The sequence below is a fragment of the Homarus americanus genome, unplaced genomic scaffold (genome assembly GCF_018991925.1).
Source record: "Homarus americanus isolate GMGI-L3 unplaced genomic scaffold, GMGI_Hamer_2.0 scaffold11022, whole genome shotgun sequence".
In the NCBI taxonomy this organism is placed as follows: domain Eukaryota; kingdom Metazoa; phylum Arthropoda; class Malacostraca; order Decapoda; family Nephropidae; genus Homarus; species Homarus americanus.
Window position 1 is genome coordinate 1,978,816 of NW_024737068.1, and position 15,830 is coordinate 1,994,645.

The 15,830-nt window shown below is 44.3% G+C and overlaps 2 protein-coding genes across 2 annotated transcripts; both read left to right on the top strand.

Annotated features, from left to right (window-relative positions):
• Positions 1–7,827: 7,827 nt before the first annotated feature.
• On the top strand, positions 7,828–9,146 carry LOC121872908. The gene is made up of 4 exons (XM_042376013.1): positions 7,828–7,959; positions 8,079–8,247; positions 8,375–8,445; positions 8,710–9,146. Exons 1-4 carry the CDS (start codon positions 7,957–7,959, stop codon positions 8,803–8,805), a joined length of 339 nt encoding a protein of 112 aa, XP_042231947.1. The 5' UTR covers positions 7,828–7,956; the 3' UTR covers positions 8,806–9,146.
• A 4,453-nt stretch (positions 9,147–13,599) lies between these two features.
• On the top strand, positions 13,600–14,724 carry LOC121872819. Its single transcript, XM_042375869.1, has 3 exons — positions 13,600–13,801; positions 13,929–13,999; positions 14,264–14,724. The coding sequence occupies exons 1-3, from the start codon at positions 13,651–13,653 to the stop codon at positions 14,357–14,359; spliced, it is 318 nt and encodes a 105-aa protein (XP_042231803.1). The 5' UTR covers positions 13,600–13,650; the 3' UTR covers positions 14,360–14,724.
• Positions 14,725–15,830: the final 1,106 nt, after the last annotated feature.

Here is a 15,830-nt window from a genome sequence, read left to right on the forward strand (position 1 = left end):
AGGGACCTCCCAATCGTGTTCGGTCTGACAGGGGAACCAACATGATTGGAGCTAGACGAGAGTTACGAGATGCGGTGAACGGCTGGAACAACAGTGACAAGGTCGGGAATGCCCTTCTACAGAAACAAATAGAATGGCAGGTCAACCCCCCGACAGCCTCTCACATGGGAGGAGTGTGGGAGCAACAAATCCGCACTGTAAGGAAAGTTCTCCAGGGAGTGGTGGGTTCCCAGACACTAGACGATGAACGCCTCAGCACTGTGTCCTGCGCCGTAGAAGAGATTATCAACGGAAGGCCCATCACCCCAGTGTCTGACGACCCAAAGTATCTAGAAGCACTAACGCCACTTCACATACTACGGATGAACCCGGAGACACTGTCCACCGGAGGCGATCGGTCCATGACAGAAGGGTACCGACGAAGATGGAAATATACCCAATTCACTGCGGACCAATTTTGGAAAAGGTGGGTAAAAGAATATCTCCCAACATTACATCAGCGACAAAGGTTCTTCAAAACTCGCCGTAATCTCCACGCTGGGGATATCGTGATCATCTCTGGACAACCCCTTCCCAGGAGTCAGTGGATGCTAGGGAGAGTACTGGAGGCTCTACCGAGCAAAAGGTAACCTGGTCCGAAGTGCTAAAGTGAAGACAAAGGACTCAGTGTTAATACGCCCAGTGACGAAACTCTGCCTGTTGGAAGGGGTCAGAGAGTGAATCTAATAATATGCCGTGATTTCGTTCGAAGCCCGACAGTGGGATTGTTACCGCCACATTAAGATAAACTAGGAGAGAGAGAGAAGAGATATAGTGTTTACGACGAATTTGCTGACGAATTCGCTGAGGTGTTTTAACACGAAGCATATGGCCCTCGCCTCCGGGCTGCGATTGCCCTCGAGGGTAGTCTACCAATTTCTACAGGACAGACAACACGTTGGTTCAGACCACTGGACCCTAAAACGTGAGTGATCGTGAAGTATTAGAATCTTCTAAGAAATCCTAAATAACTTTAATAAGTATATTTGTGTACTGTAATTTGATCATATTATACCAATTGTCTCCTGTATCAATAGTTATAACATGCGAGTTATATTTAAGATGTTAACAGGCTATGTACTGTATATTGATTGTATCATTCATACTATGTGTCCTGAGATAACACCATTTGTTATATGTGAATTGTTCTTTAACAGGTTCTGACCGAATTATATGGTACGCGTCAACGTTGAGGGTTTATTTCTCCAGCAACAAACCAATAACGCTCCAATGAGCGTTAACAATCTCAAACTCCTACAGTAATAACACCAGACATATTAACATAATACCAACACGAACCATAAACCAATAAGACATAAACAAATAACAACAGAATATAATACAGACAAAACCCTAATAAAAATGAAAGGGTTCTCTTACCGATGCCCTCAGGCTGAGGGAAGGAAGTCTTGAGACCACTCCATTCACCTTCCCAGAGCTCATCACCTCTCTTCCGTGTTACTATACTTTTTCATTTATCCTCTTCACCAAATGATCGACTCGTTAGCCGCTTGGGCGATCGGTCACGTCTCTGTAACACAACACTTTGACAAGGCACAAGCAAACAACCCCAAACCAAACCATCACCAATTTTCCCATCAACTTGGCCCCTGATTGGCTGAACATTCCCGCCAGGCTCTGGGATGAAGGACGTACAGGGTATAAAAAACAGTGCAAGGTGGCAGGTTGATAGCAGCAACATTCGCCAGCCAGCCCTAACCGTGAACGGACCTCTCTTCCGACCCTTCACTGCCAAAGCCTGCCAGCCTGTCTCTAACCGTTGACGACCCGAAGGAAAACGACCACCTCGCCACCATTACTTACACACCCGGGAAGCTCGTTCCAGACAACGCCCTTTCTGTGCCTCCCCACTGATCAGGGGTGACTCCTGATCAGAGGCGGCCCTGATTGGGAGCTCTGTAACAGCTTTCTGCAGCGGACTTGGGCCGCGATCCCACTGGTGTTACTTGCACCAGTGGCTGCTTTTCTTTGATCTTCCTTCTTTTTCGCTCTGGCCTGGGGACCTGCACCCTAGAGGTGTATTCGTCCTTGGGTCCCCCCTGTAACTGTTCACCTCCACCGTAGGAGATTGTGAACACGAAAGGGGCTAGGAGCAGAACCCATCCCTCAAGATACCAATATTCAGAATATTCTGGAGCATCATCTACCAAATCACGGATGAGGACAACCGAAACTTCTGTAGAGAAACAGAACACGTGGTTGAAACACACTTGAACCAAAACACAGACAAATGGCAACAATCCAGGACAATCAACCTCAACACGTTAGATAATAACGATCCACTAATTGCTCCAATAACTACACATGACATCACAAAAACAATTGCCAGCTTCAAGAATAAATCGCCAGGAATAAGTTAAATAAACAAAACTGTGTTGCAAAACATACCACCACCAATGATCAAACAGCTTGCAGACATCTTCAATGCCTCAATAGCAAGCGAATTCTTCCCATCCAAATTTAAAAAGGCAAAAATAAGACTCATTCCAAAACAAGGAAAGAACCCAACACAGGCAGAAAACTACAGACCCATTTCACTCCTCGAAACACCTGGCAAAATCCTTGAAAAAATAATAAACCAGAGACTAAGAAACCACCTAGAGTATGAAGATAAATACAACCATAGACAACACGGCTTCAGGAAAAACCGAGGCACCAACACTGCAATAGCCTTAATATATGAAGCCATCACAAATGCAGCCAGCAACAGAAACCAATGTAACATAGTACCCAGAGATGTCAGCAAAGCCTTCGACAAAGTATGGCATGAAGGGCTCAAATACAAGATCATTCAACTCAACTTGCCACCCAACATCACGGCTCTCCTCTGCAATTTCCTTGACAACAGACAAAGCAAACTCACCATAGACAACTACACAGGTCAAAACTTCGCCCTCTACAGTGGAGTACCCCAAGGCAGCAACGTATCACCAACACTATACACCATATATACAGCGGACATGCCCAAACCAAGAAACTCAGAGTACATTGCATATGCAGACGACGTAACCCAAATTATACAATACCTAGGGAAATCCAAACAAATGATGGCAATCAGAACTAGCCGAGGAATAGAAACCATAAACAATTACGATAGGAAATGGAAAATTAAGACTAACATACAAAAACTGGAGATAATTCATATAGCTAAAACCAGACCTTACCCAATCATGGTCAACAATCAAAACATTCCATACGCAGAAAATGGGAAAATCCTCGGCCTCAAAATCACAAGGAACGGCATACTACCACACATCACAGAATGAATTGCAAAAGCCAAGACCCAACTTACTAAACTCAGAAGATTCCGCAAATTAAACACCAATACACAACTACACCTTTACAAAGCACTAGTCAGACCACACCTGGAATATCCCCCAATTCCACGTAACACTATAACAAAATCAAATAAACTCAAAATACAAGCAGTTCAAAACATAGCCCTCAGAAGAGCAGCAAAACTCAGACCACCATATACAAAAAATTCCAGAGAGTTACACACAGAACATAACCTAACCACAATCAACATATAATCAAGCATTAGCAATATGGGAAAAACTGCAAGAACTAGAAGACCCCATATTCCAACAATTAATGCAAGAAGACATAACCAGAACACACAACTGGTGGCCAAAGAGCATAACATTTGACAACACAGAACCGGAACCAGTATACACGAAATAAAAACGAAGAATACTTAAAGGACACAGAGGGCCCCCCTCCCCAAACACCACAATCTACCTTAGCTTAGATTAGCTTGGCTTCCCTTCCCTTGCTGTAGTGGACATGAACTGTTGGCATGGCAGATTTAACCTCGTCCCCGCAAGGTGGACAGCCCACCTGCTATTAATCTCCCTCTTTATTTCCCACTTCCCAACCTTTACCTTCCCCCTACACCGTCTTCCATCTTCCTGAGCCAATCGGCTCTCTTCTCTACATCCCATCGGATCGGTTGATAGCAGGAGGGGCACTGATCTCTTACAAGCTACAACTATACACATGGTTTGTTATTGTAGTGTAATTCTTTACGGACACGCAACAGATCCCTCAGTTGACACCCACATGAATCTGACCTATATATAGTGTCAATGAATATGATGCATTCTTTGTGTACGAACCTCTGTCCTGTATGGCAGTGAAAAGTGACATTACCCACATGAATCTGACCGACGTATATGTATGTATGTGTGCGTGTGTGCATGTATATGTACGTGTACATGTATATGTGTATGTATATACGTATATGTATGTATATGTGTGTGTGTGTGTGTTTACATATATGTATATGTACTGTCAATGAATATGATGCAACTATTTGTGTACGAACCTCTGTCCTGCATGGCAGTGAACAGTGACATTATCCATATGAACCTGACCTCTATACATTTATAGTTGTTAATGAATATGATGTATTTCTTTGTGTGTGAACCTCTGTCCTGCGTGACAGTGAGAAGTGATACCACCCTCAGTGTCAAGACCTCACTGAATTACTCAGAATAGGCAAACTGTACGACAAGCTCTGCCAATAAATTTGTTGAACTAAAAAAGTTGACACCCATTTACATTCCATTATTTTATATATAAAAAAATTATATTCATATGATTTTTTCTTCTATATTGTCATGTGAATATTGATTACACTTTGGTTATATACTAAAAAATAATAATTAATAGTTTCCTGGTTCGACTAGACATTACAACATACTTGTGTGTGTGTCTTGCATAACTCAACCAAGCTAAACTAAATTCATCCTTAAGAGTCTTCGAGTGTTGGTGCTGGTGGCGTGTGTGGTTGTGGCGTTGACTGACATCATACTACCACCACCACCACCACCACCGTCGTCTGACTGAACAGCTTTCTGTCCCAACCCAGACCCGTACCCTGGCGCTCCTGACTATATCTGTTGTGATCGTGAGTAATCTCTTCATTAATACTTGACTTAGATGCGAGTTATTATGGATAGTATTTCTTTGTTTTAACTAGTGTTTTCTACATAAAACGGACTTCTCTCTCTCCAAATAAACCGTTTGGTGGAGACTTCATAACTAATGGACCTTCCCCTCGTTATAATCTTTCTTCCTCTGTTGTCCGTTAAATGGAGGATTCAATGATGCAAAATTTATCCAGAATCCAATAAAAGATGACGGTGATGGGGTAAACGTTATGGCTAATGTGAAGTAATTTTTTCACAGCTCATCCTGGTAGATGCCCACGTATACGCCCACTTTGTCCGTTCTCCTTTACTGATATCCCGGTATGTTTAAAGAGTCTTCTGAATATCTTGTCTGTCTGATACTTGACTCTACCTGTCCATTACAAAGTGGACATAATTGCTAATATGTTAATGACTGCGCTCTTAATCGTGATTTTTATTATTCTTACACTCTACTTTGCTCGACAAACTCTTTATTATTACAGGCGTGCAGGAAAGATTACGACTGTCCGTTCCACGAGAAATGTTGTGAAGACGCTTGTCTGGATGTCAAGGTGTGCAAACTAGCCCTACACTGAGCCAAGAAGGACAATAAACACTTACTAAACATGGAGGAAAGAATTTGGAGTTACTGAATAACTAGAAGAAGCGAGGAGAGAAAGGAAGAATAACGTAGACACGCCATTGACTGATCGAAGGAAGAAATGATGGAACATTATTCACTTCCTTTATAATTGTTGACCTTTTACACGTTAATCTGTCTTTGACCTGGGTTAATATTTTATTGTTTATTTCACCATCCTACTAATGCCTCTTAACACAATAAAGAAGTGGAACAAAACTCTTCTTTATGTATCCTATACCATCTTTTAAACGTCTCATAACATATAGAGAAATAGAAGAGGTCTTTATGTATTCTATTTCGTAATTAAGGAAGTTGTATCATTACGTAGGAGGTACTGTACCGTCTGTCATGTTACCCTGTGTGTCTACTGGTTTGTGATGTTGTAGATACTTGTAATACTGACTGTAAATGAACCGTATCATTACTAAGTTAACCAGACCTAGCCTAGTGTAACTTAACCCAATCTAACCTCGCATAGCCTAATGTAACCTAGCCTAGTCTAATTAAATTGATCCTAACTTAACCTCACTTAATGTAGGTATATTAAAGTTATGTTATGATTGAATAAATTATCAAAGAATGGCAATAAAATTAATTACTACCATAAGGCAAAATAAATTAAATATGATTAAAACTAATAATAATGAGTTATATTGGCCCAGTCTGATAAATAATTAATTATAAGGGTCGCATGCTCCTGTCCAAGGCCCCCAGAGCTCTCCCAGCTGTGAATGGGTACCCAACAATACAAGTGGGAGTAAAGGTGGTCAAGTGGTGTGCCGTCATGTTGCCTCCTTATGTGCTGAAGGTTTAGTATACAGTATTCTGTATCCCCACCGCCTCTAACTAGATACTATTTTTTCTGTATTAAAAATATCTATAATACTAATGAAGATGTTGGCAATGATAATAAATTATTATAATTATTAACGAATATGAAGTCGAAAATGAAGGTCACGTCAAAAACATGGCTCATAATACACACAACACAAACAAACTCCAGAACAGACCCAATACCACCCAAACAAACAAACCCCTTTAAATCAAACCTTAAACAATCGCCATACAATCTGACGAACACAAACAAACAAGCGAGACAAAACAGCAAAGGTTCATAAGATATTGGAGGAAGAGAACAAAAAACACTCCAGGAAAATTTAACAAGTGTTGAGTCTCGTAAGAACCAGTTTATTGGGCCGCCACGCAGGGGTCGAGCCTTTGATTCCTAGGATGAACGTCGTGCACCGTTAGTACCAGAGTTGAACACCAGGAGAGGTCTCGTTCAATCAAGCTAGATTTAATTTGTGATGTCTGTTTTATGTATGTGTTTTATTGTACCTTAAGTTATTTAAATATATATTATTTCTAGTATATACGAGAATAATAATGACGCTCGCCCTATGGACAGAAATTATCAGGGTCTGGATTTTTTTCTAGTATATCCGAGAATAACGTCGAAGTTCATCCTGAGAAAAGTAAAAATATGGTTTCATTTTTGTAATATGTACGAGATTAATGACGACAATGATCCTGTGGTGTATACGAGGACGTTGATCCTGGGAAAAGATTAAAAAATAAGGACCTTTTATCTCTACTTTAATGTGTTGAGGGCGTTGACGGCGTTGAAGATGTGTTGACGGCACTGAAGATGTACTGACGGCGCTGAAGATGTGTTGAAGGCGTTGAAGATGTGTTGATGGCGCTGAAGATGTGTTGACGGCGCTGAAGATGTGTTGACGCCGTTGAAGATGTGTTGACGGCGCTGAAGATGTGTTAATGGCGCTGAAGATGTGTTGACGCCGTTGAAGATGTGTTGACGGCGCTGAAGATGTGTTAATGGCGTTTAAGATGTGTTGACGGCGTTTAAGATGTGTTGATGGCGTTTAAGATGTGTTGACGGCGTTTAAGATGTGTTGATGGCGTTGTCATTCCACTGGCAGCGTTAGTTATGAATCTCCAGCGTGGATTATGCGATGAGAGAGACAGAGAATAATCCAATACATTTCAGAATGGGGAAATAGGCAGAGGAGCATAAAACAAGAGGGGTATGGAGAAGGGTTGAAGGAGAAGGGGGGAGGGAAGGAGAGAAAGGGGGGGTAAGAAGGAATGGGAAAATCCGTAAGTTTACTGGGACTTTCACAGGTGGCGCCCCCCCCTCACCCGACCACACACACACACACACACACACTCACACGCGCGTGCGCGGAAACAGCCATTCAGAGAGCTGCGCAGGAGAACCTTACGCATATATAAGGGGATGAGAAGGCCCAGGGAGTCACACTTGGCCTGACAACCTCGTCGTCTGCACTGCTCCTCCAACGCCTCCTGCCATCCATAATGGTCAGTGACAACATGATGTTCGTCATTTGTTTTGTTGTACTTGTGTCCTGTATAATAAGTTATAATGTATATTTCGTGTACTGTGATGGTACTTGAGTTAATGTAAGGTGTACCCACAGCTGCGCCTGTTGGTAGTGATGACCGTCGTGACGGTGGGTCTTGGCTCTAGCATCCTTCCTGTCACTCCCAGCTGTGTCTTCTGGTGCAATTTCCCAGCCGCTGTCAACGCTGGTGCCAGTTACTGCTGCATTAATTCAAACCAGAGAATTGTCGAAAATACAAGTCTAGGTCAGTGTTAACTAATGGTTATTATGCATTGGTACATGTTAATATTTAACTTGATGAATAACATATATTTTTTTTAAATATACTTATTTAGAGACGAGATTAATAACTTTTCATTTTCTTTCTTTAGAACCCCATGCAGGTAGATGTATAATCCATACCTTCTGTGCCAGAGGCGACTTTACACCGCCTTCCCCTATCGTAAGTTTACTATTACTTTTGCTTCATTATTTTTTAAACTTACCTATAATTCACTAATTATATTAAGGTGGGGTAATCGAAGTTTTCTTAATAATAAACCCCAAAAGGCGCCAAATTTCTTTGTACAAAAAAGAACCAATTAAACTAAGTTGTCTTGTTGTTTTATATAAAATGTGAAGATTATCACGAATATTTTCTTTCTGTTCAGTAAGTAAAATAGTAATTATTACAATATTCTAATGTATCTTTCTCACACCTGAACAGAGATGCGGTCATGATGACTATTGTCCCTACAACGAAAAATGCTGCTATGACGCCTGTCTGAAGCACCACACCTGCAAGGGTCCTCTTCCCCATTAACTCCTTGCACAAGATCACACCGAATGTTCCACCCGCTGCCTTCTCGGCGTCACACCTAAAACAATTATCATGTAAACAACGCCAATACGAGCATTCAGCAGCCAGCCGTTCCTCCCCACCCAGTAATGCAGTTGTCTCAAAATGGAACTTGTAACTGGAACGTGATCCACTTGAGTACCACCAAATGTTACACTTGTGTTATATGAACTGTGTATTATTATTGCTGTTATTATGTTCTTCAGGTTTGTTGCATATGCTTTATGTTCATTAGAGAGCAGTGTTTCTTACAATGAAGTTGTTGTCATCAATTACAAGGTTTTACAATAAAGTTGTCGTCCGTTCAAAAGTTTTAATTCCACGAACACCTACTATGAGCGGCATTGTATAAACCCAATGTTAAGGGTGGGAGTTGTGGACCAGTTGAGAGGGTAACAAAAAAGCACGACTGGTTTGTGTCCAGTCTTGTGTCCAGATATGTGTCCAGGCTGTGGATTAATACCTTGCCAGGACACACTACTCCATCTAATGCATTCAATTTTTCAATTTCAATTGTTTATTCCTTGATAGAGGAAGCGGGATCCTAGTACTGTACTGTCACTAGGTACCCCTGTACAATAACACAGAAGCATCTGGCAAGTGTGGCAAGTATATACAGTATAAATATTATAAAGGGGCTTTCTAAAGCCTAAGGAAGGAAGGATGTTCCTTTAACACATAATCTATGTTATTTACATAATATCTGGCCAGTAAGGGGAGGATCATCGTGTCTCCGTCAGGGTGTCGTGGAGTGGTGGTCTAGCAGGCGTCACGGAAGCGTTGTGTGTGGGGACATCTTAGGAGGTAGTGAATAAGGGTGCGGCTGTCGGGTCTTCTGCATAATGCACAAGAGCGTTGCTCAGGGGATGCGGGGATACCAATCTCCCAAGCAAAGTCATACCCAATGATGATACGGGCAGCAATCACGTCCCCATTCCGCGACCCTTTCCCATAGAGATACCAGAGGTCAGGAAGTTTACGGAGGACATCGTACCAGGTGGGCGGGGAGTCCAGGGGGATGGCTGCTTCCCGAGCTCCTCTCTGTTTGCGGCGAATTTGGGTCCTAAGCTGTAAAAGTGTTCGAGGAACAACGTAGTCAGGTGTGGCCTTGTTGCAGCCAGTCATGGCAAGGCCATCTGCTGCCTCATTCCCCAAGATACCGACATGACTGGGTATCCATAGGAATGTCACAGGACGGCCTGCATCCTGAAGTGTGGATGTTAACCCTCGTATTCGGAGGATGAAGCCCTTATTTTCCCCTGATCCAAGTGCGATCCTGTCGAGAGCAGACCTGGAACTGCAGCAGACAAGGAAGGGGCAGAAACCATCTGCTTCTTCCTCAGAGAGAAGGGCAGCAAGGAGGGCTATTAGTTCAGCCTGAGTGAAGGATGCCCCGTCAGAAACTCTGAGAGACAGTTTGATAGGCTCAGGGGCATCAGGACGGGAAATGTAGACACCAGCCCCGGCCCGACCTGTAGCGGGGTCAACAGAACCATCAGTGTAGAGGACGACCCTACCTGGGGACAAGGTGGGCGATCCTGGAGAGGTGGTATTTGCAGAGAATAACAGGGTTCACATGGGATTTCGGGAGCGGTCCACCGAGGGCAATCACTTCAGGTTGAAAATCCAGCCAGGGAGAAAGAGACGAACCAATCGCAGGGGTGACAATATCAGGCAGGAGGTCGTGTTCCTGAAGGGCTCGGATAAGTGACCCTCGCCACTGCCTTCTAGATGGAGGTCGGCCTCGGACATAGTTGCCCCGAGGATCCCGTAGAATGGAAACGGTAGTTTTTAGGTAAAACTCCTGGACACGATCTTGTAAGGGGGAAAGACCAAGTTCGGTATATAGAGAAGTGGAGCGTGTCCACTGAGGAGCCCCAAGGATGATACGAGCAGCTTTCCTCTGGATAACTTCGAGACAGTTGACAGCAATCCGACTAATGTTGACGAGGGCAGGGGCGGCGTAGTCGACACAGGAATGGACAAAGGACTTGTACATGGTGAGAACTACAGGGATGGTGGCACCAAGGGAACCCCTGCACATGGTAGAGAGGGGAGCGAGACGCCGAAAGCATATGTCTCGAAGATAGCGGACTTCAGGGATCTGATAACGTGTGCGAGTTACATACACACCCAGGTATTTTGTCTCATTAACCTAGTCCAAGGGCGTTCCTGATAAGAGAAGGGGTGGAGGTACAACACGACCGTGTCATATGGCTTTTGTTTTAGCAGTTGAATGAAGGAAACCAAGTGAATCACACTCTCTGGAGACCAGATTAAGGGCTTCCTGCATGCTGAGGTAGTCAGGGGCTTGGAGGAGGACATCGTCGGCATATCCTGAGTGGTCAACTTCTGTCGGCCACGGGAGAGATGCAATGGAGTGTATGAGACTGCTAAACAAGGTGGGACTCAGGACTCCACCTTGAGGGGTGCCGAGGTTCATTTCTTGAACAGGAGATATAGAGCCTTCAACGCGAACCCGGGTCTGACGTCCAGTGAGGTAAGAGGCGATCCATTGAAGAAGTCACCCTTTAACCTCTAACCGCGCAAGTTCAGCTAAAATGAGGGCAGGCTGAGCAATGGAGTGTGCTGTGCTGCGATGTTGTATGAAACCATTGAGGGAGTTGTGGAAGCCGCCTATGGTGTGAAGAAGTCGACGATGGAGTATCCTCTCCATCATCTTGCAAACACAGGAGGTAAGACTAATGGGTCGATATTTCCCAGGATCTCCCGGCTTCGGGATGGGGATAATAGTGGCATTTTTCCAGTTAGACGGGAGAACCCCATGTTCATAAGACATATTGTAGAGAGCAAGCAAGGGGTCGTTAGGAATATTAATACAGGCGTTGAGGACGGAGTAGGTTATCTGATTATCCCCAGGAGAGGTGTCTTTTCTGGAGCGACGAGCACTGTCAAGCTCGAACTGTGTGATGGGATGATCAGTGGGGGCAGGGGAGGTAAGAGCAGCACGAACAACAGGCTCAGACACATCGATGCGAGCCTGTACTGCCTCCTGCATTGGATCTGGAAGTGCCTCAGGTGAGAAAGCTCGTGCCCAGTCCTCCATTAAAGAGCAGGCAAGGGAGGCGGGGTCAGGGTGGGGAGGAGGCCTCCGTCGAGTACCCCGTATAGCATTAATCCGATTCCATACATAAGAAGGTGACGACTGGAACGATAGAGACCCAGTGGAGGATAGCCAGTCCGCCTCACGAATCCGACGACGCTCCTGAGTTGCAAACGAGCACCAATTTTTGAAGTCTTCCCAGTCCTCTGGAGAGCGAGACCTCTGTATGGCAGAGTGGAAATCACGGGTTACCTGCCGGAGATGTCTCATGGCAGGGATACGATACCAGTAGTTGATGGCACTTCTGGGGTGATGGGGAGGGCTTGGAGGGGTAGCGCGATTGACAGAGTCATACACGGCATCAACAGAATTAGCGCTGTAAGAGTCAAGGGACTGGGGGACAAAATAGGAATCCGCCCAAGTAGAAAGGTATTGGGTAAAGGAAGGAACAGCATCTTGTGTGAGACGAAGGCGAGGGGATCGATAAGGAGCTGATGTCGGGGCAGAGAAGGAGAGCCCGAGATGGGTAGTAACGGCAAGATCGTCACTATACATAGCAGGCTCGGTGCAGACGGTAGGATGAAAGGAGGTATGACCGTTCAATAGTAAGCCAACATCAAGGAAACTATGGGGGAGGCGAGTAGGACCGTCAGGATAAAGAAAGCGAACATCATCATCCCCATTAAGAAACTGTGAGAGATGTGATCCGTTAAGGGTACATGGCGTGGGATGATCCGGAGTAAGAGTGGGATGGCGGGCATTAAAGTCGCCAAGAAGAAGAGTGGGAACCCCATCATGGAGGTCGTGAAGAACCTGGGGGTCCAGAGAATCACTCTTGAAATGAACATTGACTACACGAAGGGTCCGGTCACCAAGAGTAAGGGAGACAGAAAGTAATTCAGACGGGGGTCCATGTGAGTCAGGTGAAGGGAGACGAACAGATGGAATGGTGTTACGCACAAGGGTGAGGAGGCCACGAGCCTGCCCACGGTACCGAGACAGGGTGTAAACAGTGTAGCCACAGAGGTGGAGTCGAGTAACATCGTCTGTGATGGTTTCCTGAAGTAGAGCAACTTCTACTTGATGGGAGAGCACACACTGGGCGAGGTCTGTCCGGCGAGGTCTAAGTCACTGAATGTTCCATTGTAAGAAGAGGAGGGAACGGCCTCCGGTGTGAGATGAAAGGCCCATACAGACCACATTCACCACCTACTCCGGGTCATCACACGATATCCACCACCCAGATAGCTTAGAAAGCATCCTCTCCCAGCAAGTGCGGACTCCAGTTCGGGGGGCGCGCCACTCCGAAGCTGACCACGTCCAAGAGTGGGGGCTGGTGGTAAGCGTCCACTGATCGGGGGTCCGCTCACACTTGCAACCTACAGTATCCCTCCAATCTGCAGGTGGGACCACCTCCAATCCCAATCCGGTCTGGCTGCTCCTGGAGCTCCAGCCGGAACCACCAAACGGGCCGCCTATAGGCAAAGGCCCGTGTCGGACTACGGTCCGACAATCTATACAACAACAACAACAACCCAGGGAGTCACACTTGGCCTGACAACCTCGTCGTCTGCACTGCTCCTCCAACGCCTCCTGCCATCCACAATGGTCAGTGACAACATGACGTTTGTCATTTGTTTTGTTGTACTTGTGTCCTGTATATTTAGTTTTAATGTATATTTCGTGTACTGTGATGGTACTTGAGTTAATGTAAGGTGTACCCACAGCTGCGCCTGTTGGTAGTGATGACCGTCGTGACGGTGGGTCTTGGCTCTAGCATCCTTCCTGTCACTCCCAGCTGTGTCTTCTGGTGCAATTTCCCAGCCGCTGTCAACGCTGGTGCCAGTTACTGCTGCATTAATTCAAACCATAGAATTGTCGAAAATACAAGTCGAGGTCAGTGTTAACTAATGGTTATTATGCATTGGTACATGTTAATATATAACTTGATGAATAACATATTTTTTTTTTTAATATACTTATTTAGAGAAGAGATTAATAACTTTTCATTTTCTTTCTTTAGAACCCCATGCAGGTAGATGTGTAATCCATACCTTCTGTGCCAGAGGCGACTTTACACCGCCTGCCCCTATCGTAAGTTTACTATTACTTTTGCTTCATTATTTTTTAAACTTTTCTATAATTCACTAATTATATTAAGGTGGGGTAATCGAAGTTTTCTTAATAATAAACCCCAAAAGGCGCCAAATTTCTTTGTACAAAAAAGAACCAATTAAACTAAGTTGTCTTGTTGTTTTATATAAAATGTGAAGATTATCACGAATATTTTCTTTCTGTTCAGTAAGTAAAATAGTAATTATTACAATATTCTAATGTATCTTTCTCACACGTAAACAGAGATGCGGTCATGATGACTATTGTCCCTACCACGAAAAATGCTGCTATGACGCCTGTCTGAAGCACCACACCTGCAAGGCTCCAATTTTCCATTAACTCCTTGCACAAGATCAGTGTTCCACCCGCTGCCCATCTCGACGTCACACCTAAAACAATTATTATATAAACAACGCCAATACGAGCACTCAGCAGCCAGACGTTCCACCCCACCCAGTAATGCAGTTCTCAAGAAAGTTCTTTTGGGGCAGATGGTCGAGGCAAGACGGAAGGAACACTTTAGTTGTCTCAAAATGGGACTTGTAACTGGAACGTGATCCACTGGAGTACCACCAAATGTTACACTTGTGTTATATAAACTGTGTATTATTATTGCTGTTATTATGTATTGGTGTTGTTCTTCAAGTTTGTTATATTTGCTGTTCATTAGAGGAGTTTATCTTGCAATAAAGTTGTTGCCTTCAGTTGAAAAGTTTCAATTCCACGAACACATATTATGAGCGGCATTGTATCATGAAATAAATGTTATGGCTGGTAGTTGTAGATCAGCTGATAAGGTATCAACGAAACCTGTCTGGTTTTGCCCAGGCATGTATCCAGACATATGTCCAGGTTTATGTCCAGGCTGGGGAATAATACCTTGCCATGACACACTACTCCCTAAAACATTTAACAGGTGCAACAACCATAACGCTACGGGTTCCTCCTTCAGTTTTACGGCAATGTTGTGGCATTGATAAATTAACTGATCGACTAGTACACCTGGGACGTTTTTACCTGTACGTATTGATCCATTGTCTGTGTGTCACCAAGCATGATTACATTTACTCACTTCTAATCAAAGATAAGAAAGATCTCTGTAATAGTCACTATATATCTCGATATCTATATATTTGTAATAGCTTCCGGACACAGTCGGCTGTTTCTCACCTAACATACGTTTATAACACCTCGAGCCTGAACCTGTCATCACATCACCTGTATAGTATTTCCAGAAATAATAACTGTTGGATCAAGTCCTAAAATCAACCTTAATACATTTGTAACAATTGTAAGGAATAATAACAATACTAAGTTAACGGGAAGTGTCCAATAAACACAAATGACTATCAGTGTCCTAACCGGGAGGTTAAGCAGTGAAGTAACCACATGTGTCCTATAGCTATATATAACTGATCCTCCCTCATGCTAGTGGCCCACATAACTGATCCTCCCTCATGCTAGTGGCCCACATAACTGATCCTCCCTCATGCTAGTGGCCCACATAACTGATCCTCCCTCATGCTAGTGGCCCACATAACTGATCCTCCCTCCTGCTAGTGGCCCACATAACTGATCCTCCCTCATGCTAGTGGCCCACATAACTGATCCTCCCTCATGCTAGTGGCCCACATAACTGATCCTCCCTCATGCTAGTGGCCCACATAACTGATCCTCCCTCATGCTAGTGGCCCACATAACTGATCCTCCCTCATGCTAGTGGCCCACATAACTGATCCTCTCATGCTAGTGCCCACATAACTGGATCCTCGTGGTTGTGGCCCATATAATGGTCAGACCTTGTCCCAGT

Bases quoted from the DNA above. Each gene is read 5' to 3' on its own strand.
- LOC121872819 (XM_042375869.1), top strand. From the start codon at position 13,651: ATGACCGTCGTGACGGTGGGTCTTGGCTCTAGCATCCTTCCTGTCACT. The intron at 13,802-13,928 runs GTCAGTGTTAAC...TTCTTTCTTTAG, and splicing joins TGTCGAAAATACAAGTCGAG to AACCCCATGCAGGTAGATGT. The intron at 14,000-14,263 runs GTAAGTTTACTA...ACACGTAAACAG, and splicing joins TTACACCGCCTGCCCCTATC to AGATGCGGTCATGATGACTA.
- LOC121872908 (XM_042376013.1), top strand. The intron at 8,248-8,374 runs GTCAGTGTTAAC...TTCTTTCTTTAG, and splicing joins TGTCGAAAATACAAGTCTAG to AACCCCATGCAGGTAGATGT. The intron at 8,446-8,709 runs GTAAGTTTACTA...ACACCTGAACAG, and splicing joins TTACACCGCCTTCCCCTATC to AGATGCGGTCATGATGACTA.